The sequence below is a fragment of the Salvelinus alpinus genome, chromosome 25, assembly GCF_045679555.1.
Source record: "Salvelinus alpinus chromosome 25, SLU_Salpinus.1, whole genome shotgun sequence".
NCBI lineage: Eukaryota > Metazoa > Chordata > Actinopteri > Salmoniformes > Salmonidae > Salvelinus > Salvelinus alpinus.
Genome location: NC_092110.1, coordinates 21,671,843 through 21,697,997, shown reverse-complemented (window position 1 = coordinate 21,697,997; position 26,155 = coordinate 21,671,843). Strand labels below are relative to the sequence as shown.

The 26,155-nt window shown below is 42.5% G+C and overlaps 2 protein-coding genes across 2 annotated transcripts; one reads left to right on the top strand and one right to left on the bottom strand.

Moving 5' to 3' along the window:
* The first annotated feature begins 1,156 nt into the window (after positions 1 to 1,156).
* LOC139553623 (muscarinic acetylcholine receptor M5-like) lies at positions 1,157 to 21,292 on the top strand. The gene is made up of 2 exons (XM_071366161.1): positions 1,157 to 1,878; positions 19,089 to 21,292. The coding sequence occupies exon 2, from the start codon at positions 19,179 to 19,181 to the stop codon at positions 20,763 to 20,765; it is 1,587 nt and encodes a 528-aa protein (XP_071222262.1). The 5' UTR covers positions 1,157 to 1,878; positions 19,089 to 19,178; the 3' UTR covers positions 20,766 to 21,292.
* LOC139553624 (fibrinogen-like protein 1-like protein) lies at positions 20,900 to 24,298 on the bottom strand. Its single transcript, XM_071366163.1, has 3 exons — positions 24,128 to 24,298; positions 23,756 to 23,914; positions 20,900 to 23,069 (listed from the first exon to the last, which is right to left on the bottom strand). The coding sequence occupies exons 2-3, from the start codon at positions 23,895 to 23,897 to the stop codon at positions 22,375 to 22,377; spliced, it is 837 nt and encodes a 278-aa protein (XP_071222264.1). The 5' UTR covers positions 23,898 to 23,914; positions 24,128 to 24,298; the 3' UTR covers positions 20,900 to 22,374.
* Positions 24,299 to 26,155: the final 1,857 nt, after the last annotated feature.

Here is a 26,155-nt window from a genome sequence, read left to right as displayed (position 1 = left end):
GAGTGATGTGGGGGGTTCCGGGACTGTCATCTGTCTCTCTGGGCCAGTGGTAAGCTCACTCTGCCCTCAGGGAGCTGAAAGCCAGTTACAACACATCTCCATCCTCATGGACACACATCTCCATGTGTGTAACGACCGTCGTCTCGGCTGACCAACACCAATACATGTATAATAGGTACAATTCCAGAATAAGCATTTTCTGACCAGGGAACTATACAACATTATTCCAGATGGAACTAGTAAGACATAAAAAGAAAGAATAGTGCCCTATTTGAAAGCCTTTATACAGCACTGACCTTCTGACGAAACCATTCTTATGATGATGATGATTATATTTTTCTATGTGATGTACTAATATCTTTGTTTCCATCTCTGAATGTGCTTGTCAATATCTCTTTGTGTCATTCCCCTGGTGATTTAATGGGGCCACATGGGACAGATCAGCACCTATCGTCAGGATTATAAGACATAAGGGGTTTAGTCTGATAAAGCCCTGGCCACAGCCACAGCCCTAGCCTTTCCCTACTAATAATGCCCAACAAATGCTTCTCCACACGGCAGCCGGGTCATGGCTAGATGGGATACAGTTCATGTCATATTGACGTCTAAAATAGTTTTTATTTTATTTCTGAGATAAGCTGTATCCCATCTAGTTTATAAAAACCCAGCCATGCAGGCGCACAAAGACACAGACAAAGGTCCCATGGAGAAACGCTGTAGCCTCAGCAACATCCTTATCTGGCCAGTCCAGGTCAATGCTGCTTGTAAAAAGGGGAAAAGCAGTGTGATTTATGGAGCGGCACAGAAAGCTACAGTTGGAGTCAGTGCTGCTCACCCAAAGCTGTTTCAATACACAGACACCAATCATGGCTGATAACCTGGGCTGTGTCTCCCTGTTGCTCTTTGGGGAGGAGACAATAGCTGTGCCCTAAGGCTAATTAACGGGCTCACTCTGTATGAGTCGGCTCTGCTCTGCTCGTTAGTGCTGTGCGTACTCACAGAAATGCAGATAGACCATCACCCCCCCTCCCCACCCCCCCTCCTTCCCAGTCACACCCCTCCTCTCCCTTCTGCTCTCACCTTCCAAACCTCCTCTCAGATCCACCCCTCTCTCCTCCCTCTCTTCTTGGCTCCGTGGCTGGGCTGCATGCTCACTGTCCCGAAACATGATGAACCAATCAGCCCTATGGGAATTTCTCCTCCCAGCTAGCGTCAGCTACATCTGTGTCTGTCAGGGAGGACAGTAGTATTAGCAGGGATCAAGCATCATCTCTTTTCCTCTCTGCCACCCACAGACACTGACTGAGATCCAACTTCACTGAAAGGGAGTGAGCGTCACCAGCTAGTCCACAGCAGTTCAGGGGGAAAGTTCACCCCTCCTCTTTCTCTCTCTCTCTCCTCATCAGAAACCTTCCTCTACTCCTCTAGAGCATTGGTTAATTCACAAATAACAAAGTAAGGATACCATGCAACTTGTGGATAATTTTCTTCATTGGACTGCTACGTTGACTGATTTCTCTACATTTTTTCTCTTCGAAGAGATGTCCTCTCCTCTGTTGTCAATGTCTGAGCGGTGACAACTAAAGCCTTCAATTTCCTGACATACAATATTACTCTACACTCTGGGATCTATATATCTGGACTTCTGTAGCATGTTGGGATACTGTCAGTTAGATTTCTCATCCGCTGTGACCTCATCCTCATGCTCTTTCCCAGGGTTGTGATTACACTTTTCAGCCCTGAGATTAACCTTGAGAGTTCAGAGCAAAACAAAGGGATTAAATATTAACTGGGAGAATCTATCTTCACACATCAAGCAGATCCTGCTGTCACACTGAAGGCAACGGGGCTTGGCCGCTTGGATAGTGAAAGTCAACTGTGAGTATGTGTCTGTGGCTTGCTCTGCTTTTTCTAGAGGAACACAAGTGATTCTTCTGGGAGTTTTATATGCACAGAAGTTTGACCTCTATAAAGGCGAGCGGAAACTGCTGCGAGCATGTCTGAGAGGTCTTAGCATGTATATTTAATGCATCCTTTTACCTTCATGAAAGGAACAGTTAGGTGGTGCTCAAACAGAGAGAAAGAGTTACAGTGAAAAAGGAGCAGGCAGTCACGTAGGGTAACTGTATCAAATAGCAGCACACACATTTAGGTTTCTACAGTGAATCACTGATGAATTACATACAGACAGCTTTCCTGAGGAGGTAGCAGCTCTTGGAAAAGTCATACCTCTATCTCAGGTCACGTTTATGCACATGTACTGTATGTCTCTATACCTTGCTCTCACGTCACATTTCTATACATTTACTTAATTTTCCTCCCCATTCATCACTTTTAATCTTCCTCTTCCTCCATCACTATATTCTCCTCTGACAGCCGACTGTGTATTCCACCCCCCGTACATCCCATATATACAGTGGGCTCCAAAGTTACTGGCACCCCTGACTGGCAATGCACAAACAATACTTAAAAAAATATAAACAATATAATTATAGAGACAAACTCAAAATACCAACATGTGAGAAATACTGTACTTTATTAATGTTTCAATGGAACCCACCAAAATCATTTATTGATTTAATTAAAAAATCTATGTCTTCCAAATCAAGGTTTCACAATTAATGGCACCCTTAAATACTATTATTGTAAATAACATCTACCAAAATTAAACCAGGAATTAAATTCCACTTATTTAAGTTTATCTAAGTGTTAAGGAACTATTTTGAGCCATTATATCACTTCCTTTTTCACTAGGGTATAAAAATGAGGTAACACGCATGCAATATCCCTTTGTCATCCAACACCATGAAGAAAACAAAAGAACTGGCAGTTCAAAAGAGACAGATGGTCGTAGACCTTCATAAATCTGGTAATGGCCACAAGAAGATCCACAAATGATACAGCATCGGCATGTTTGGCGTCGAAACAGAGATACAGCATACAAGGAGTGGCACCTCATACTCACGGTGAAATATGGTGGTGGGTCAGTGATGTTTTTGGGTTGTTTTAATTCCAGAGGTCCAGAGGCACTGGTTAAGATTGATGGCATAATGAATTCCACCAAGTACCAGGCAATTTTGGCTGACAATCTGGTTGCCTCTGCCAGAAGGCTGGGACTTGGCCGTATGTGGACTTTCCAACAAGACAATGACCCAAAACATACCTCAAGATCCACACAGAAATGGTTATGTGACAACAAAATCAATGTTCTGCCATGGCCATCTCAGTTCGCCGGACCTCAATCCAATCGAAAACCTGTGGGCTGAGTTGAAGAGGGTAGTTGATAAGTGCAAACCCAAGAATGTGAAGGATCTTGAAAGGATCTGCTTAGAGGAATGGTCCAAAATCCCTCCAAATGTGTTCCTTAACCTTGTCAATCATTACAGGAAAAGACCCCATGCTGTTATCCTTGCCAGAGATGGTTGCACTAAGTACTAAATGAGGAGTGTCAATAATTATGAAACCTTGATTTTGGTGAAATTTATTTTGTAATAAATAATTGTATGATTTTGGTGGGTTCCATTGAAACATTAATAAAGTACAGTATTTCTCACATGTTGGTATTTTGAGTTTATCTCTATAATTATATTGTTTATATTTTTTAAAGTATTGTTTGTGCATTGCCAGTCAGGGGTGCCAGTAATTTTGGAGCCCACTGTATATATATACAGTATATCCCTGACCTCTCTCCCACTAAGTATCCTTCTGTTTATTTTCTCAAAATCTTATTCTCCCTTTCCTTATTATCATGTTTTCTTCATCTTCCTCCCTCCTCCAGTCTTGCTTCCTTTCACATCCCTCTGGCTCTTTGTAGCTTTCTTATTCTCCTCTAATTAACCAACTCTCCTCCCCCTATCTCTCCTTTGCCTGTGTCTCTTCTCTTTACCTCTCATTTTCCCCCGGAGGCAGGGGACAGGTGCAGAAGAATGAGCATGTGCAGAAAAAAAGCAAATGAAGAGAATAACACTAAAGCCCTAGAACTTGTTATCTTGTAACTCAACAGAAAAATGATAACATTTCATTTGAATTTCGTACACAGTGGAATTGTCTCCAAATGGTCCCAAGAAATCTAGCTACTGTACAACCAACTGTAGGCTGTCTCTCATCCTAAGGTTACACTCCTCCACCACTCAAAACCATGAAATCTTTATTTTACCCATTGAAGGGGCTATGTGACCCTTCCAGCCCTCGATCCCCCGCTCTGCTCTTTGACTGAATGAAAATGACAAAAAAGGATTAAGCAGTGGAGCGTGATTTTAACGAGTCCTTGCAGAGCCCTCAAACTTGGTGGAGCGTTAAAGAAATGTGTTGAGGTACAAGGCTATCAAATATTCAGGGATAGGTTGCCACAAAACAGGAAGGATCTGCCAAACTTGGAGACATGACAAATGCGACAGTGGTAAAGACCTTGGAGCCTCACATATGGGAACAAAAAGAACCTCAATGTTATTACGAGGCAATTAGGAATCATGTCTGGGGAGAAGTCAAGGCTTTCTACAAGACTGTATATCATCAGAACCAGAGTTCACTAGAGTTGCTATAGGGGAGAGTGGGTTAAGTTGAGCCAAAGGAGAAAGTTAATCCACCCCTGTTTCTAGGAAACCACACATAAAATGGATAATTTGATTAAATATTTAGGAAGAGGTCATCATTTCATTGAGTCTGTGAAGGAAGAAACCACATGGAAAAAGTGGTAAGCCACTGGGCAAAAACTGGTTGAATCAATGCTGTTTCCACATAATTTCAACAAATAAATTCAATGCTTTGACATTGAATCAACTGGAAAACTGATTGATTTGCTAAAAGTAATCAACGTAGGGGAATTTCGTATTTTTTTCATTAAACTTTTAACCTAAATCCAATGTCATGGTGAAATGTTTTGCTGATTTCATGTTGAATTAACATTAGTTGACAACTCAACCAAATGCAAATCAAAAATAAACATTGATCTGACGTCTGTGCCCAGTGCGAAGCAACATAGGTCAAATTCATTTATTGTGTTATTGTGTTGTAGAGGATTCATGATGCTTATATCTAAACCAAAGTAGATAATTTTAAGATTGTTCTATACATCAGTTGGGGTCTCTATAAGCTTCAATATGAGGGTAAGTTGAGCCAATGGCATTAGGGTAAGTTGAGCCAATGGCAAGTTGAGCATATTTAAGTGTTTTCTTCACAGTTGCAATGCAAGGCATTTTCGCTGGGATATGAGGTAACGACTGGCCTATGTTAAAAGTGTAAAAAAAAATACAAAGTGTTTGTTAGGTGTTAAGCCTGTGTTAAAATATGCTTAACCCTTGGCCTACTATTTCTGCAGCCCCTAGGTTATCTAATTAACATAATAAAACATCCCCATCAAAATCTGTCTGTTTAAGTCAGAAATATGTGATTTTGCATGGGCTACGTCTCAATCCACCGATATCGCTTTTCCGCATTTGCAGTGAAAGGTGGCAGAGCTAGAGCTATGTTTGTCAGACCATGAGACATCCTGAAAATCGGTCTTCTCATGAAAATGTCTCTAGCGTCAGAAAGGTTTAACCTATAAACTATTATGGCCACTCCATTGAGAGATGGGACTCTCACAAATATGATAGTGTTCTCCATTTTGCTCCAGGACGTCCCACAAGACTCATCTGAAGTCTGTACAGCCTCATCTGACAACTTCTGTCTGTAGTGTCCGAACAGTTTGGGCTACACACTAATATGACCCCTCTGTGGAAATTAAGGGGATGAATACAGTGCATGTAAAAAATATATACAGTATATATTTTCCTGATATTTCATACATCTCTCAGATGTAGAGGACAGAAACTTCAGAACAAACTTGCATGTAGTGAATGTGTAGTGAATTCAATGCATTTCTATTGGCTAATAGCAATAATGCCAAATTCAATGTTTCATCCCCCCCAAAAATTATAAAAAATTCTAAATGATCCTTGGTATGACCATTTTAAAACAATTCTACATGTTAGCTTAGAACTTTTTTGCACAAGCTATGTTTTCGGTCACACTTTATTTTGATAGTCCAGATAGTCCATCTGTAGATGCTTTACAGACGGTTATACTATCAATAAACTACCTGTTGATAAGCAACTGCTTACTAAGGTTAAGGTTAAGGTTAGTGTTAGGTTTAGAATAACAGGTTAGGGTTAAAGTTAGGGTTGGGGGTAGGGTTAGGGTTAGGTTTAGGATATGGGTTAAGGTTAAGGTTAAGTTTAGGGTTAGGTCTAGTAGATAGTTGAAATGTTACTGATAGTCTGTAAATAGTCTGTAGAGCATCTACAGATGGACTATCTAAATAAAGTGTTACCGTGTTTTCAAAATTGTAATGTTTACATGAATTTGGATTATTTCCAGAGATACACAGCATCCTGAAATATATGTAGATATATTTGTTAGAAGAATACTATATTTCACTTTCACTATATTTCACTTGGAGTGATGCCGAATGTAAAAAGAAAATCTCAATTTACCCCACTCTCCTCTGTTAGGCAACACCTGCAAGTATAGGATTAATCTATTACTGTATTTAATAATGTAATTCATAGCTTAGGTATTTGTCAGTTCTAGTGACTTTTTGGCAGCCATTACACCTGGTTGAAAATGACCTTAGAGAAGTTGCCAGTAAGCATAAATACTTTAAAGGAAACCTCAGCGCAGAAGAGGTTGTAGAACTCAAAAGGTCTACAAAACAACTGTAATCTTGTAATTTGCCCTGGGGGGTGCTGTTGTGGTACAAAGTTATGAACAATATCACAAGTGCATTATGAACAATAGAGAATTCTATGTCCCCTTACACGCAAACCCTACGGATCGTATTGAGTGAATTGTATGCATCAAGGTTGGATTACTAAAAAGGAGAGGGGCTAATAGTCTCTGGTCATGATAGCTTCACAGAACCCCTATCCCATTTTGCAGATTTTTCCATTACAAAGTTGATTCCTTCCCTCCCAGCATTCTTGGGCGACACCCCTGATGTGCTAAAGTTCATTGAGAATGTCAAAGTTTAACCTAATGATATACTTGTAACTATGGATGTTTAAAGTCTTTACACAAACATTCCCCATGCAGGAGGCTTATCCCACTTTAGATACACACCCTTGAAGGTCTGCTGCCCCCTTCTGGTTTTGATTTGACATGATTGGAAATTGCATTATCTATTAACTTTTTTTCAATATACTGGCTCTTTTTACCTCCAACGCCAGTGAACAGCGATGGGAGCGCCAAATTATGCTCCTTTGTTTCTGGGTTTCTGGGAAGAAAAAAATCATTAATAATGCTGTATCTAACCCATTATTTTCTAATATTGTCATGTGGCACCTATATATTGATGATATTCTAGTAGTCAGGAGGGGCACAGAAAAGGATTTGAGTAGATTATTGTTGTATGAGGGTATGTCGAGGAATATTGGTGTCAAGTTCAAACAGAGTGAGCCGGACGCCAGTTCGAGTTCTGAAAGTGAAATGGAAGTGGTAGAAGGTGTTGTGAGGAGCTCGGAGCCCGAGCCTTGCATTGATGGACATGGTTGTGATAAAGATATGTTTGGTCCAGTGGGAGTGAGATTTTTGAAGAGAATCCATGGGTGGTTTCATGGGTGGTTTCAGGTTGGGTGGAAAAGATGGTGAGTGCTGTTGAATCGGGGAAGGTAACCCGTAATCCGAGAGAGCAGGCACTCTGTGCAACGCAACTTGGGGAAAGACCTGTATCTTGCTTTGTGCTTAGGTACAGAGCACCACTGAAGGGAGGGATTTCCGGGGTAGCGTTAAGTGTGGAGGTGTAGCAATTTAAGTTGAAGATTCTTGGTGTTTGTGACGCCCGCCCGTTGGTGCGATGCAGATCCGGTGGGGAGTGTGGTGAAACAGAGGTGACACAGTCTGTTCCTTTGAATTGTGATTCGGAGTCTTTACCTGACAAAGTAATGTTAGGATATATGAGTTATGATGTTAGAGCTGTTGTGCTGAATACACTGTGGTGTTATAGGTGTCACGTTTATGGGCATGTCACAGCAGTGTGTAGGAGGGAGATTCCAAGATGTGGGAAGTGTGCAGGAGGACATGGGACAGAGGAGTGTTTAGTTTCGGAGGTGTCAGGTGCGAGAGAGGCAGGTTGAGGTGGTCAGAGAAGAGCAGAAGATGTCGTATGGTGAGGCAATGAAGAAGGTAGAGGAGGGTTGAGCAAGAGTGAATAGTAGATCTGTGTCAGATCAGAGGGAGAGGCCAATGAGTGATATATGTTTCAGTAAGTTTGGCTTCTTAGCATTCATAGCAATGGCTGTGAACTGTACCACAGAGATGGAACATGAGTCACAGAAAATAGATGTTGTGGTGGCAGCTGCAGAGAAGTATTAGGGTGCTCAAGATTTGACTTCAGAAGAGTTACAGGGTGTGAGTGGGGGTGTCCTGTCCTCTCAGGTCGTTGGCCTGGGGTAGGATCAGATAGGGTTAAATAGTGGAATAGGGTGGTGGGTTTTTAATGAGTGTAGTTAGTTGGCAGGGTAGTTTTTAATATATTTGTATTTTACCCTTTTCCCATGTTGTATCACAGTGTAATGAATTAATACTATAGTTCAGTTGGGGGCGGTAATGCAACATATTGGATGCCAACCACCGTTAAACTCCAGCAATGAAGAAGAAGGGGGACCTGTCTCCCACAGGTCCCCCTAATGACTTCTACCGCTGCGGTCATTGCACACATTGTTCCAACTCATGTGACACAAAAGTATTCTACCACCCACACTCGTAAAGAATACAAGATAAAAGACTTCATAAATTGTAGTACAAGAATATGGAATATGTTATTGCGTGGCACTATGTGAATGCTAATTTTACATTTACATTTAAGTAATTTAATCATGGCTCCTCCTCTGCCTTGAAATTCTGGGGAATAAGGGTGCAATAATATTGTGAGGAAATTGTTACAGAGGCACTTTGGATCGACTGCTTAGATTGCGTCGAGCCAAAGGGTCTGAATGAACAGCTCTCTTTCTCATCTTTTTTGTAAATACGTTCTTCTTTGTTTATTTCTATGTCTTTTGTTATTCAAGTGGAATGAATGTGTAGAAATTTTGAATGATGATCATACTCTTGTTTGCATAACCGATGTAGTTGCTACTTCTACTGACAGTATTGACATGTTTGAGTGACATGAAGAGTGGGACACTCCCCTGTAAAGGTATATAGGTGCCTCCCAACCTTTTCCTATTGAAGTCTCTGATGAAGGTGATTCATGCCGAAACATAAACCTATTGTTTGTTTGTCCCGTCAATAAATCTATCAGATTTACACAGCAACAGAGCACAAATTTTTCTTCATTCTCCCGGATAGTCACCAGTTGAAGTATCCTGGGGTAAGGGATGATAGTCACCAGTTGAAGTATCCTGGGGTAATGGATGATAGTCACCAGTTGAAGTATCCTGGAGTAATGGATGATAGTCACCAGTTGAAGTATCCTGGGGTAATGGATGATAGTCACCAGTTGAAGTATCCTGGGGTAATGGATGATTGTCACCAGTTGAAGTATCCTGCGGTAATGGATGATAGTCACCAGTTGAAGTATCCTGGGGTAATGGATGATAGTCACCAGTTGAAGTATCCTGCGGTAATGGATGATAGTCACCAGTTGAAGTATCCTGCGGTAATGGATGATAGTCACCAGTTGAAGTATCCTGGGGTAATGGATGATAGTCACCAGTTGAAGTATCCTGCGAGTAATGGATGATAGTCACCAGTTGAAGTAGTTGAAGTATCCTGCGGTAATGGATGATAGTCACCAGTTGAAGTATCCTGCGGTAATGGATGATAGTCACCAGTTGAAGTATCCTGGGGTAATGAATGATAGTCACCAATTGAAGTATCCTGGGGTAATGGATGATAGTCACCAGTTGAAGTATCCTGGAGTAATGGATGATAGTCACCAGCTGAAGTATCCTGGGGTAATGGATGATAGTCACCAGTTGAAGTATCCTGGGGTAATGGATGATAGTCACCAGTTGAAGTATCCTGCGGTAATGGATGATAGTCACCAGTTGAAGTATCCTGGGGTAATGGATGATAGTCACCAGTTGAAGTATCCTGGGGTAATGGATGATAGTCACCAGTTGAAGTATCCTGGAGTAATGGATGATAGTCACCAGCTGAAGTATCCTGGGGTAATGGATGATAGTCACCAGTTGAAGTATCCTGGGGTAATGGATGATTGTCACCAGTTGAAGTATCCTGGGGTAATGGATGATAGTCACCAGTTGAAGTATCCTGGGGTAATGGATGATAGTCACCAGTTGAAGTATCCTGGGGTAATGGATGATAGTCACCAGTTGAAGTATCCTGGAGTAATGGATGATAGTCACCAGTTGAAGTATCCTGGGGTAATGGATGATAGTCACCAGTTGAAGTATCCTGGGGTAATGGATGATTGTCACCAGTTGAAGTATCCTGGGGTAATGGATAATAGTCACCAGTTGAAGTATCCTGCGGTAATGGATGATAGTCACCAGTTGAAGGATCCTGGGGTAATGGATGATAGTCACCAGTTGAAGTATCCTGCGGTAATGGATGATAGTCACCAGTTGAAGTATTCTGCGGTAATGGATGATAGTCACCAGTTGAAGTATCCTGGGGTAATGAATGATAGTCACCAATTGAAGTATCCTGGGGTAATGGATGATAGTCACCAGTTGAAGTATCCTGGAGTAATGGATGATAGTCACCAGCTGAAGTATCCTGGGGTAATGGATGATAGTCACCAGTTGAAGTATCCTGGGGTAATGGATGATAGTCACCAGTTGAAGTATCCTGCGGTAATGGATGATAGTCACCAGTTGAAGTATCCTGGGGTAATGGATGATAGTCACCAGTTGAAGTATCCTGGGGTAATGGATGATAGTCACCAGTTGAAGTATCCTGGAGTAATGGATGATAGTCACCAGCTGAAGTATCCTGGGGTAATGGATGATAGTCACCAGTTGAAGTATCCTGGGGTAATGGATGATTGTCACCAGTTGAAGTATCCTGGGGTAATGGATGATAGTCACCAGTTGAAGTATCCTGGGGTAATGGATGATAGTCACCAGTTGAAGTATCCTGCGGTAATGGATGATAGTCACCAGTTGAAGTATCCTGGGGTAATGGATGATAGTCACCAGTTGAAGTATCCTGGGGTAATGGATGATAGTCACCAGTTGAAGTATCGCGAGGTAACGGGCACGAGAGGCAGCCCCAGAATTTATTTTGGGGGGACACACGGGTAGATTGGCGGACTCAGGTAGGAGACCTAAGCCAACTCCCCGTGCTTACCGTGGCGAGAGAGTGTTTGGGCAGGCGAGCCTCCAGCCACGCCCTCCTGTCCTGAGCAGCCGGAGTCTCCCTCCTGTCCGGAGCTGCCAGAGCCGCCCGTCTGTCCTGAGCTGCCAGAGCCGCCCGTCTGTCCTGAGCTGCCAGAGCCGCCCGTCTGTCCTGAGCTGCCAGAGCCGCCCGTCTGTCAGGAGCTGCCTGTGCCGCCCGTCAGTCAGGAACTGCCTGTGCCGCCCGTCAGTCAGGAGCTGCCCGTCAGTCCGGCGCTGCTGGAGTCTCCCGTCTTTTCGGGGCCCGCTGAAAGGGTCCCCAGTCCGAGGTTGCTCCAAAGGCACCACTTAAGTGGGCCAAGACTATGGTGGAGTGGGGTCCACGTCCCGCGCCAGAGTCGCCACCGCGGACAGATGCCCACCCAGACCCTCCCCTATGGGTTTAGGTTTTGCGGCCGGAGTCCGCACCTTTGGGGGGGGGGGGGGGGGTACTGTCACGTCCTGACAGTAGTTTGGTCGGGGCGTGAGTTAGGGTGGGCAGTCTATGTTCTTTTTTCTAGGTTGTTGTTTTTCTATGTGTTTGGCCTGGTGTGGTTCCCAATCAGAGGCAGCTGTTTATCATTGTCTCTGATTGGGAGCCATATTTAGGTAGCCTGTTTTCCATTGTGTGTTGTGGGTGATTGTTTCCTGTGTTAGTGTTTGTTTCACATTTCAGGACTGTTTCGGTTTTCATTATCATTCACTTTGTTATTTTTGTATTTTGTCGTGTTCAGTTTTATTAAACTATCATGGACACTTACCACCCTGCGTATTGGTCCGATCCTTCATACTCCTTGTCTGAAGAGGAGGAAAATCGTTACACAGACACTCAGTATGGTCATGAGTATCATCAGCAGACAGCAGACAGCTATTGTCATATCCATCAAACTGATCATAAAATGAATGTAATAATGATACTTAGCATCTCTCGTCTGAATTGAAATGCCATTACAAAGTTTGTCATCACAGTTGTAAAAAGACACTTAGCGTACTGGAGGGGAAAATTAGCACCCACTGAAGGTAATTCAATGGTACATTAGGAGATAGATAATGCATAATAGCTATAAATGATTGGTATGAAACAAATGTGAAAAGATTGATGAAAACCATGTCAACCAGCTCCAGTAGTATGTACCATCACAGCGTGTAGATGGCTTTAGAGGACTGATTTATCTTAAGCATGAGGTTAATAATCCCGAAAACTGTACCTGATATTTGTCTCTTTGCGCATATAATCCCCCTCTACCCACTACACTACAACCTGCCTCAAGGGAAGCCTGTCATAGGTCCCCCTGCAGAATGTAAGATACTGTATCCAGGGATCTTAAGCATGGGTCACTGGACCGACTTGAGGCATGCAGAATGCACTGTGCCAAAGAGCCTTAGGCCGCTCTCCAGAGCGTGCACACAGAACAACATACACGTGCACTCTCTCTCCCCCTGTCTCTCCCTCTGTCTCTCTCTCTCTCTCTCACACACACAAACACACCCTCATCCCCACTCACTTTTAGCTTTACCCATGCACACAAACATGAGCAGCGCTGCAGTGCAGGGAAAGGTTAAACGTGACTCTGAGGAGTGGTCAGTGCCGGTGCGTGTGGAGAAGCCATGGCAGTGGAAGGCTGATGGCTGACTGCCAATGGACTTGGGTAATGAGCCTGAGATCTACTCTGAGCGCTGCCATAGATACGGTTCATTGATACACACCTGACCGCACACCTGACCAATGTAATGAGGTGCAGAGAGGAAAATACCTCAAATAAAAAGAGAAGATCCGCACTACAGCATGATTGAAATTTAAGGCAATGTTCTTGCATTGGCGACGACTGCATTCATGGTACTTGCTGTATATGTCGGCTCAATCTAAAATTACCTTTTCATTTCAATTTGCGCTTCGGATTGAATCTAGCCCTTAGAATCCATGTCACTTTCAGGTTTTATTGTGATTGTAGTTGAGCTAAAACTCATACACACTAATGCAAAGATAAAGAAGGCAGCCAAATCCATAAAAAATACACAAATACTGTATACAGTAGAAATATATGTAGTCAGGCCTCCCGAGTTGTGCAGCGGTCTAAGGCACTGCATCGCAGTGCTAGCTGTGCCGCTAGAGATCCTGGTTCGAGTCCAGGCTCTGTCGCAGCCGGCCGTGACCTGGGAGACCCATGGGGTGGCGCACAATTGGCCCAGCATCGTCCGGGTTAGGGGAGGGTTTGGCCGGCAGGGATGTTCTTGTCCAATCGGGCGCTAGCGACTCCTGTGGCGGGCCGGGCGCAATGCACGCTGACCCGGCATGGGTTTGAATCTGGCCCTTTGACTCATGGAGGAAGAGGATTAATTCTGTGTTACAGTGTTAAAACAGAATCAACTCAAAGGTTAAAACTTCTTATGGCTGGGGGCAGTATTGAGTAGCTTGGATGAATAAGGTGCCCAGAGTAAACTGCCTGCTACTAGAGAGAGACTGATAGATTGAAGGAGAAATAAAGAGAGGGAGAGGGAGAGAGACTGATAGATTGAAGGAGAAATAAAGAGAGGGAGAGAGAGAGAGACTGATAGATTGAAGGAGAAATAAAGAGAGGGAGAGGGAGAGAGACTGATAGATTGAAGGAGAAATAAAGAGAGGGAGAGAGAGAGAGACTGATAGATTGAAGGAGAAATAAAGAGAGGGAGAGAGAGAGAGACTGATAGATTGAAGGAGAAATAAAGAGAGGGAGAGAGAGAGAGACTGATAGATTGAAGGATAAATAAAGAGGGAGAGAGAGACTGATAGATTGAAGGAGAAATAAAGAGAGGGAGAGAGAGACTGGTAGATTGAAGGAGAAATAAAGAGAGGGAGAGAGAGAGACTGATAGATTGAAGGATAAATAAAGAGGGAGAGAGAGACTGATAGATTGAAGGAGAAATAAAGAGAGGGAGAGAGAGACTGGTAGATTGAAGGAGAAATAAAGAGAGGGAGAGAGAGACTGATAGATTGAAGGAGAAATAAAGAGAGGGAGAGAGAGACGGATAGATTGAAGGAGAAATAAAGAGAGGGAGAGAGAGACTGATAGATTGAAGGAGAAATAAAGAGAGGGAGAGAGAGACTGATAGATTGAAGGAGAAATAAAGAGAGGGAGAGAGAGACTGGTAGATTGAAGGAGAAATAAAGAGAGGGAGAGAGAGACTGATAGATTGAAGGATAAATAAAGAGGGAGAGAGAGACTGATAGATTGAAGGAGAAATAAATAGAGGGAGAGAGAGACTGATAGATTGAAGGAGAAATAAAGACAGGGAGAGAGAGACTGATAGATTGAATGAGAAATGAAGAGAGGGAGAGAGAGACTGATAGATTGAAGGAGAAATAAAGAGAGGGAGAGAGAGACTGATAGATTGAAGGAGAAATAAAGAGAGGGAGAGAGAGACTGATAGATTGAAGGAGAAATAAAGAGAGGGAGAGAGAGACTGATAGATTGAAAGAGAAATAAAGAGAGGGAGAGAGAGACTGATAGATTGAAGGAGAAATAAAGAGAGGGAGAGAGAGACTGATAGATTGAAGGAGAAATAAAGAGGGAGAGAGACTGATATATTGAAGGAGAAATAAAGAGAGGGAGAGAGAGAGTGATAGATTGAAGGAGAAATAAAGAGAGGGAGAGAGAGACTGATAGATTGAAGGAGAAATAAAGAGAGGGAGAGAGAGACTGATAGATTGAATGAGAAATGAAGAGAGGGAGAGAGAAACTGATAGATTGAAGGAGAAATAAAGAGGGAGAGAGACTGATAGATTGAAGGAGAAATAAATAGAGGGAGAGAGAGACTGATAGATTGAAGGAGAAATAAAGACAGGGAGAGAGAGACTGATAGATTGAATGAGAAATGAAGAGAGGGAGAGAGAAACTGATAGATTGAAGGAGAAATAAAGAGAGGGAGAGAGAGACTGATAGATTGAAGGAGAAATAAAGAGAGGGAGAGAGAGACTGATAGATTGAAGGAGAAATAAAGAGAGGGAGAGAGAAACTGATAGATTGAAGGAGAAATAAAGAGAGGGAGAGAGAGACGGATAGATTGAAGGAGAAATAAAGAGAGGGAGAGAGAAACTGATAGATTGAAGGAGAAATAAAGAGAGGGAGAGAGAGACTGATAGATTGAAGGAGAAATAAAGAGAGGGAGAAAGAGACTGATAGATTGAAGGAGAAATAAAGAGAGGGAGATAGAGAGAGACTGAAGGAGAAATAAAGAGAGGGAGAGAGAGTGATAGATTGAAGGAGAAATAAAGAGAGGGAGAGAGAGAGAGACTGATAGATTGAAGGAGAAATAAAGAGAGGGAGAGAGAGACTGATAGATTGAAGGAGAAATAAAGAGAGGGAGAGAGAAACTGATAGATTGAAGGAGAAATAAAGAGAGGGAGAGAGAGACTGATAGATTGAAGGAGAAATAAAGAGAGGGAGAGAGAGACTGATCGATTGAAGGAGAAATAAAGAGAGGGAGAGAGAGACTGATAGATTGAAGGATAAATAAAGAGAGGGAGATAGAGAGAGACTGAAGGAGAAATAAAGAGAGGGAGAGAGAGTGATAGATTGAAGGAGAAATAAAGAGAGGGAGAGAGAGAGAGACTGATAGATTGAAGGAGAAATAAAGAGAGGGAGAGGGAGACTGATAGATTGAAGGAGAAATAAAGAGAGGGAGAGAGAGACTGATAGATTGAAGGAGAAATAAAGAGAGGGAGAGAGAGACTGATAGATTGAAGGATAAATAAAGAGGGAGAGAGAGACTGATAGATTGAAGGAGAAATAAAGAGAGAGAGAGAGTGATAGATTGAAGGAGAAATAAAGAGAGGGATAGAGAGACTGATAGATTGAAGGAGAAATAAAGAGGGAGAGAGAGACTGATAGATTGAAGGAGAAATAAAGAGAGGGAGAGAGATTAATTCATCATCTAAAGGGACAGTACAGAAGAAGAAAAACAGCTGTCAAGTGATACCTGGGCTCTCCAGTGCTGTGATGTTGATTATGTGAGTGATATAAAATGTCACAGTAATAAGCTGAAGGGCGATCCAAGGGCTCGCTGAGCCTCCCTGTGGTGAGTGGAATGTCATTTGTGTGGACCTCAGGCTGCCACGGTGTGCCAAAAGAATACCAATGAGTGGAGAAGTTACTCAGAAGTATAGGTCACGATAGGGTCAAAATACTACTGGTAGATGAACTGACAGAGTATAGATTCATCTTCCAAGGCTGAGAGGATAACAGATGAATTATTCAGGTTTCCAGGATCAGAAATGGAGGATGTGATAGTCTATCATAATAGTTATACTGAGACAGCAAAGCTAAAATTGAGACAGCAAGTTAAGCAAGATATTTCACACCATACTACGTCTTATGTAATGAACTGTCAATGTTTCCATTGTTACAACTTACGGCAGGACTCAAAATGTATTTGAAGAGCATCTGGTGTGTGACACAAAGATCTCTCAGTAGACTGATGATGCAGATGTTTTGAGGAAGGGAACGACTAAGCAAGTGTCTACTTTATGGATGATAATGGGAATCCTTCCTTTACTGAGTGATCCCATTGATCCTAAGTATCATGGACAAGGTGTACAGTGGATATCCATTTAACAAGGCCCTAAACTCAGCATATGTGATGCCACCTTCATCCCCTCTCAACAAAATGGACATTACCCATGTTGGAAGTTCTCCAGCAACACTGGGTTAGCAATGAGATGACCTGGGACATTGCATACTTAGGCTCATGGTAACACATAGACACAGGTTTCAAACATAGGCACAGGTTGGCAATGGCACATGCTAAAAACGCTACCATCCTGATCTCCCATTAGATGTATTTTCATGGTAGTAGACACAGTCAACCCTATACACTGAGTATACAAACACTAAGAACACCTGCTCTTTCCATTACAGACTGACCAGGTGAATCCAGGTGAAAGCTATGATCCTTATTGATGTCACTTCAAACCGTGTGGATCAAGGGGAGGAGACAGGTTAAACAAGGATTTTTAAGCCTGGAAACAATTGAGACATGGACTTGTTGTGTATGTGTGCCATTCAGAGGGTGAATGGGCGAGACGAAAGATTGAAGTGCCTTTGAACGGGGTATGGTAGTAGGTGCCAGGCACACCGGTTTGTGTCAAGAACTGCAACGTTGCTGTGTTTTTCACACTCAACTGGAAGGTGTTTCTAATGTTTGGTATACTCAGTGTAGATCAAATATGACTCACTAAATGTTGCTCACATCTCTCTTAACAACACCATTTCTTCATCTCAATATTATTAGAGATGTGGTTTTCTTTTCCTTCCTACGGTATTGTCAAGAACAAAATGAAATGAAAGGAGAAATGATTGCTGTCAGATGTGACAGAGAAACACAGAGAAGAATAAATGATAGCAATCACTCCAATCATTATTTCATTCCACAGTCTCTAAGGGTGCTGTTCCATTGACATAATGCCTGAGTCCATGATCATTACACTGAATAACCTGCCAGGAAGAAATGGGCAATGTTGAAATGAGCACTTGAAGTTCCTGTCTCCAGGGCTAGATGTAGGACTCTTTTTTAACCCAATTGGTTAGAATCGAATCCAAGGTTGCATGTTCAATTACCATGGAGGCCATTTGACATATGACACTTCAGAATCTGTAGGTCACTTTGGAGAAAAAGTGTTAAGTGTAAAGGACAATTCTGGTAGCCTGGTAGCCTGTAATTTGTTGCTAATTTACAATCTACTTAATCACAAACCATAACAGTCTTGACATTAAAACAAAACATCCCAGTCAGCCCATTCAGAAGCAGAGTGGAGAGGCTGAAGCCAGGAAAACAGATAGAAAAATAGAGACCAAGACATTGGGATTTAGCACCGCCATAGTGATCTGAGGTGGATTCATCTCATAAAGGTGTGTGGAGAAACTGCAAAGGCCCAGGTTTAATTGTGTTTTATCAATCCCGGTCAGTACATATGGCGCGCTACGTGTCCCAAGAACTGGGATGCTGCTCTTCTTCAGCTGGGTAAACTCAGCCAGGAGGCAGAGAAAACACCTGATAAAACCACCGCCTCGCCAGACAATTCAAACAACCTCTGGGACAGAAATGTCATGGCCATCTTTTGTCTGTTTGTTGATTGTTCCATCAGTACAAAGCTTGAGCACATTTTATTTAGCTCCACTGATATCAGTGTTCGTCATTCAGAATCAGAAGCAATCACTTCATCGTAACCCTGGTTACAGAGAGCCACTGAGATAATACTGTGACATCTATATCCATTTAATACAGACAAGAAACATGCTTGCTGATATTGATGAGCAACGGACTAGTTATTTTAATGACCTGGATTTAAAAAGTGTAATTTGGCTAGACTGCCAACAATGTGTCAATCTGCTAAGCCTCTTTGTCTGCTAATGTACCTCTGTAGTGTAACAAACTGTCTGTGAGAGACCTTTTTGCAGCCAAAATAGAACCACACACTTTAATATGACACAGCACAAACATGCATACTTTTTAGGTGCTGTTATCACATTATTTACATTATAGGTCTTAAACTGTCAAGACAAGATGTTTTGCAAGGTGCATGGACCCCATATTTGGCCAGTGTGAGCATTGGTGCTCTACTTACTACTAGACTCACATGGGGATGATTGTTGATTATTATTGCCATCTAGTGACTATTTGTGGCACTACCCTTTCTTTTATATACTGTGCATGGAGTTTGACTTTGCATGAAAAGATCACTTGTAAACTGCATTTGTTATTTTATTAACTCACTTTATTTGTTCTTCTTTCTAGGATAGCCTACTCAAGATGGCATACCCAACAGATTACTCTCTCATAGCCATACCACTCATACCACAATAAGGACAACGTTAGAGAAACAACATGGAAGGTGGGGGAATACAGAACTTATCCATAAATGGCAATGCATCAGACATCCACCCTGTCACACACAGTCTATGGGAGGTCATAACCATAGCAACTGTGTCGGCCATCGTGAGCCTGATTACGATAGTGGGGAACGTCCTGGTGATGCTGTCGTTTAAGGTAAACAGCCAGCTGAAGACAGTCAACAACTACTACCTGCTGAGTTTGGCTGTAGCTGACCTCATTATAGGTGTGTTCTCTATGAACCTCTACACCTCCTACATACTGATGGGATACTGGGCACTGGGGAGTGTGGCTTGTGACCTCTGGTTGGCTTTGGACTACGTGGCCAGTAATGCGTCAGTGATGAACCTGCTGGTCATCAGTTTTGACCGGTACTTCTCCATCACCAGACCCCTGACCTACAGAGCCAAGCGCACCCCCAAACGGGCTGGGGTCATGATAGGAATGGCCTGGCTGGTGTCCCTCATCCTGTGGGCCCCTCCCATACTGTGCTGGCAGTATTTTGTGGGGAAAAGGACAGTCCCTGAAAGGCAGTGTCAGATCCAGTTCTTCTCGGAGCCAGTGATAACATTTGGGACAGCCATTGCCGCGTTTTACATCCCAGTGTCAATCATGACCATCCTATACTGTCGGATCTACAAGGAGACGGAACGTCGCACCAAGGACCTCGCTGAGCTCCAGGGCATCAACAGTTCCACAGACGCTGGTACCACCAAGCCCCAGAAAACCATCATTAGATCCTGCTTCAACTGCAAGCAGCTCAGCTCTGCCTCCCGGGACAGAACCCAGGCCTCCTGGTCCTCCTCCAACAGGAGCAATGCAGCCAAATCAGCAGCAGCCACAAACGAAGAGTGGTCCAAGAGTGACCAGCTGACCACCTTCAACAGCTATGCCTCCTCGGAGGACGAGGAGCGGCCCGTGTCCCCGGGGGTCTTTCAGCCCACCTGCCGGAACCAGGAGTGTAGGCAGAGCACGGGTGCAGCAGGCTGTGATAAAGAACAGCTCAGCAGTTATGAGGAGAACAACTTCTTCCACACGCCACCAAAGACCAACTCCCAGAAGAGTAAGAAGTGTGTGTCCTACAAGTTTAAACCAGTTCCCAAAGACACTACCAGCGGTGCCCAGCAAAGCAAGAACGGGGACACTAACATGGCCCCATCATCTTTCTCTTCAGCCGACTCCATGAGTGCCCCACCCTCCACCTCCTCCTCCAAGCCAATAGACACCACTCTGAAGATCCAGCTGACCAAGAGGAAGAGGATGGTGCTGATTAAAGAGAGGAAGGCTGCCCAGACTCTCAGTGCTATCCTGCTGGCCTTTATCCTGACGTGGACACCATACAACATCATGGTGCTCATCTCCACCTTCTGCTCTGACTGTATCCCTGTGTCTCTCTGGCACCTGGGCTACTGGCTCTGCTATGTCAACAGTACAGTCAACCCAATGTGCTACGCCCTCTGTAACAAGACCTTCCAGAAGACCTTCCGCATGCTGCTGCTCTGTCAGTGGAAGAAGAAGAGAGTGGAAGAGAAACTTTACTGGTACGGGCAAAACCCTGTAGTGAGCAGCAAGCTAACATGAGCCATTCACACCTTCCTTACAGAGGAACGAGTATGAAGACTATATGACTAGATAGATGTGGAAATATTTCTGTCAGTATTTGAGTTATGTCTACAAGTAGGGTGTGTCAAAAGTACAAAGGTTAGAGACAAGACTCTAGTTTGTCAATGGTATTGTTCTTTAATCAATACCTTGATCACTGCTCACAAGGAATTCAAAAGTGTTTGATAATCTTGCCCCAAATGCTGATACTGTACACCAATACATAATTGAAAATGTAAATATAAAAATAACCCAACATGCACAAAAAAGTTAGCGATATTTCATAGAAAAACATGTTCTGCATGTTTTCTAGGCATTATGTTAGACTACATTGTGTTTATTTTAAGGGCTATCACAGTTCTTGACTTGATTTCAGAGTGAGCTGGATAACAACCGATTGTACACTCTGATCATCAAAGCCTTGTTCACATGTACCATTGACTTTAGTCAGATACTAATAATCAAACATTCAACAGCCAATCTTTCCACCAATACACAAGCACAAACACATATACAGTACAAATGTATTCATCCCTCAATCCAAATGAATCCAGACACCACAGAAACAGAGGGGAAAAGATTTGATTCAAGTAAATGCTGAGTTTGCAACATCAAATTCTATTAACGATTAGTCTTACTCAACTCAGCAGCTTTAATGTGCACATAAACTGTGTAAAACACGTGATTTCATGCAATAGTTTATCGGACACTTCCGCATAAAGTATACACCTGACAAATGACTTGTCAGATAAGGATTAGCCTTTAATCAATCATAGTGGGTTCAGTTCAGGCCTACGGATGGGATCATATCAGGGAGTGATTTAATCTGTCCAGGGTCACTATAAGTCACTCAGTACAGTGATAGCCCTCAACATTTACATCCATACTGAGTGGGAGACAGTAGGGTTTGATTCATTCACTGTTCTGTGTCATGTATTAATTAGAATGTGTTTAACGTCTGTCTGTACTCAGGAGACAGGCTTTTGTTTTGGTCATTCTGTGCTGCACTGTATAATTCTCATGTCCCCATTGCTAGACATTACATTTACAGAATTTCAATTGACCAGAACCATCAAAAAACTTTAAAATCTAGTTATTTAATCAAATGTGTCATCAGAAAATCTACTGTAAACTTACTGGAGTGAATCTTATTTTGATCCAGTATATCTTGTTTTTTGTGCCAACAACCAACACATTTGTTCAGTGATATTAGGTGAGTGAGTAAATAAATACAGCAGAAGTGGTTTTACATGTGTAATAAGCTATGATATAATGACCACAAAATGTGGTCTGTGATCATTTATACAGAAAACTGCACTTGCAATTTTGGGGGAAAGGTAGAGGGGGAGATGTAAGTGTATGAAGTCCCCAAAATAACTATAGATTTTTTTTATTACTTACAAAAAATGCGTGACAAATCAGTTGATACTGAACTGTTTTCTTTCCAGCATTTTGTGATCATATGTCTCTATGTATTTCTAAATTAAATGTGTTGAACTATTGTCTCTATTACGTAAACAATGTTTTGAGAACCACTGCATTAGAATAACCACAGATGGTATGGATCAACCTAATCTCCAGACAAGACTCACAGTTCATCCTTCTTACAGTCCCCAGTGTGGACCACCTTTACTGTGTCTGAGGGCTTTACCATCATCCAGGCGTATTTACACAGGTGCTCTTTGTTGCAGTCCTTCTGCCAGTAGATCACGTTCCTGCGGTTGAGGTTGGCCCCAGCACAGGCGTCGTACCACCAGCCCCCTCCCGCCACACCCTGGAACTGCAGCTTAGCACAGTTTTGGAAGTAGTTGTCGTTGTCTCGGTCCTTGGTGGTAAACCTCTGGTTGTCATGCAGGTAGTTCTCTGTGTCCTGTGTGAGAGCGTCTAAGGCAGAGCCCTGGAACAGACCAAGACGCAGCCTGAACCCAGACCGCTCGTCCTCCACCATGAAAGGGTCATACTCGCCAATCTTGGCGACGGCATCTTTGTCCACCAGCTTGACCCTCAGCTTGTAGCGTCCTGGCCCTCGGGTGAGATGGTGGAGGTGTTCGTTCCCCAGCCAGTGGTCACCATTCAGTACCCCGAAACCCTGCTTGTATTCGACCCAGGTGCGGTCGAAGTCCACGCTGCTGTTAACTGTGATGTGCTGCACTACGGTCCAACCACCATCTTGCATGAAACAGTAGGCCAGGATGGGGTAGTCAGCTGGCTGAATCAAGTACACTCCATCTCTGGCCTGACCCCCTGAACCCATCAACATCTCATAGCAGTCCCTGGGGTACTCTGAAGGGTGAAATAGCAACAAACTGAATTAACACCCACAATACGCAAATTGCACAAAGAGTTGAAGAGTAACATGAGTTCAAGTTGAGTAAATCAAAGCAGATAATCTGGATTTATTTTTCTAATCATTGTGTACACCTATTCAAGGTATTGTATGATGACGGACCTCGATGATTAACCTGCCACTCCCTGTCTTATCATCAATGGGCTAATCTTCATGACTGTTAGCAGTTTCATAATCCATGGGATTTCACCGTGTCCATGACAAGCGTAGTCAAACCGTGATGCTCTAACGTAGCATCTCTGCTGTTAAGTCTGACAAAAGTGTGTCACTACAATACACTACTGTTCTCAGCAGCAGGTAAGAAACGTGAAAGAAGTTTATAGAAACACTGTTGTCAAGTATGAAGTGTAGAAGGGTCAGTAAGTAATTCGGTCTAGGCTTTTGCATTTGAACTACCTCCAGAATTACAGACTCAAAACAAACGGGTTTGTCTATCAGCAAAGATATGATACTTCAAGCACCACACGTAGGGCTATTAATACAATTTGATGCCCAAATTAAATCCCACTGAAACGACACATGACAACTACAGAAACAGCCATAAGTCCTACTGTAGAATCCATTTCTACATTATGTTGGTAATTACATTCCATTAGTAATAATACAGTAATGTCCTCCATACCTTTCATTCCCTGGTTGAGGACCATCTTGTGCTCTTCAGAGGTCAGGAGATGGGTGTTCTCAGCTACCAGGTGTTTAGTGTGTACTCCCATCAGACTGATCACCAGTGCTGCTGCTACTGTCCATGTCCCAAAACTCTGCATCTTCTAACGGGAAGTTCCTTCAGGGTAAACAGACATGTGGATTCAATTGACCATACATACAGAGTGGTAATGCAATTTCTCTAACAATTGTGTTACGCCCATTCAAGAGATACATGTATTTGACAAGTTCATACATGGACAAAAATCTGTCATTTTTGAATACAATGTCTAGAACAGGTACTTTAAGAACAATGAATCTTACTGAAATGTTGTAAAGAATGAACACTTACCTTCACTGTTACTGTTCCACTGTGTGTGTGTGTGTGTGCTGCGCTCTGTGACCATAAACCGTTATACACACATTGTACTTTGATAGCACTATATGGATAGAGAGAGAGAGAGAGAGAGCAAACAAGGCCACCCAGGCTGCCAACCAGTCCACTGCGGTGCAGTCCCTTCCACACAGCCTCTACAGGCCAGTCACGACTGGACTTCAGCCTCAGCTTCACGTCACAATAGGAAACACCATGGGTTAAAGCAACCTTCAACTTATCTGTGTCAAGTGGGATGGTTGCCTAATATCTCACCTTCCGAACACTTCCTCCACTGCTGGGAAGAAGCGATTGTAACCTTTGTCTTGGTGTTGCAATGTCAGTTTGTTTTAGCTGATCAAGTGGAACAACAAACAAGACAACTTTTAAAACTGGCATCCCCTAAATGTGTTCCCCCATCCTCACACATACTGTATCACCATGTCCCTGTTATGCAAATAGCTATTTTACAGCAATTTTTTTAATATACAAAGATAGTCATAAACAAAGCGCCATAAATGATAAGGCCTAAACAACTTATCTTCATGATGATTCAAACAGTGAATTTAAACTATGTCTGAAGGACCTGTACACTAACACAACACATACTGTAGATGTACCTTATGAATAGGGCCAGGAATATTTTCTAGCCATGTGACCTGACCAAGAAAAACTCCAGGCATTATTTATACTCTGGGTCCTAGTTATGGGCTCTAACTAGAGCTTGGAGTATTTCAATAGCCTGACTAAACAGAAATGAAACCTTCAGCAGTGGCGGTTGCTATTAACCGTAGCGCCAAGTCTAGGTCCAAGAGGCTTCTAAACAGCTTCTACCCCCAAGCCATAAGACTCCTGAACATCTAGTCAAATGGCTACCCAGACTATTCACACCCCCCCTCCGTTGTCATCTATGCATAGTCACTTTAATTAACTCTACCTAAATGTACATACTACCTCAACTAACCGGTACCCCCCTGTATATATTGTTATTTTTTACTGCTGGTCTTTAATTACTTGTTACTTTTATCTCTTATTCTTATCCATATTTTTTTAACTGCATTGTCAGTTAGGGGCTCATAAGTAAGCATTTCACTGTAAGGTCTACACCTGTTGTATTCGGCGCATGTGACTAATACAATTTGATTTGATTAGATTTTTTATCAATTTTCAAACTTTTTTTCATACTGGTCCCACATGGGAATCAAACCCACAACCCTGGCATTGCAAGTGCTATGTTTGTTGCAAGTGCCATGTTCTAACAACTGAGCCACACAGGATAACATTTTATGGCTGACATTTTTATATCTAAATCATTTATTTGTTTACAATAAAACAAGTTTAAGTACCATTTTAATGAACTAAATACAACTTCAAATGGTTCACTACTGTAACCAGACAGTTCTATGCACTTTCATCCTTTGGATTAATGTTGTGCCATTGAGGTGAAATCATGATAGCATTGTGGTCATATCAAATTCTAATTAAATGAAAATGCTTTAAAGATCCAATGCAGCCATTTTTATCTCAATATCAAATCACTTATGGGTAACAACTAAGTACTTTACTGTGACTGTTTTCAATTAAAATGGTCAAAAAGAAACAAAAATAGCTTCTTAGCAAAGAGCAATTGCTTTCATCAAGAACTTTGCTGGAGTGGTTGGAGTGGAAATTAGCTGTCATTGGCAGAGATGTTTGGAATTCTCTTTCTCATTGGTCTATTAACTAATTTACCGCATGGTGATAGTACCATGGAAGACCAACACCCCATCCCACTAAAACAGTCAGACATTTCAGTCAGTCTTTTCAAACAGCTCTTACACTAAAAGGGCATTATTATAATTTTCACAATTTCACATTATTATTCCAACCTCATAGTGTGGAAATATACAGTATATAAAACACAGGGAAATCCTGTTTGACTGCATTGTGTCATTAAAAAGAATAAGGCACGATCATTGTCTGGAGTGTCTCTCTGAGTCAGATAGACACTCTTTAGCAGCCCTCAAA

What these genes read in the sequence shown, in the direction of transcription:
- LOC139553623 (XM_071366161.1), top strand. Translation starts at nt 19,179, where the DNA reads ATGGAAGGTGGGGGAATACAGAACTTATCCATAAATGGCAATGCATCA.
- LOC139553624 (XM_071366163.1), bottom strand. Translation starts at nt 23,897, where the DNA reads ATGCAGAGTTTTGGGACATGGACAGTAGCAGCAGCACTGGTGATCAGT. An exon ending in CCTCAACCAGGGAATGAAAG is followed by an intron (nt 23,070 to 23,755) that starts GTATGGAGGACA and finishes TTCACCCTTCAG; the next exon opens with AGTACCCCAGGGACTGCTAT.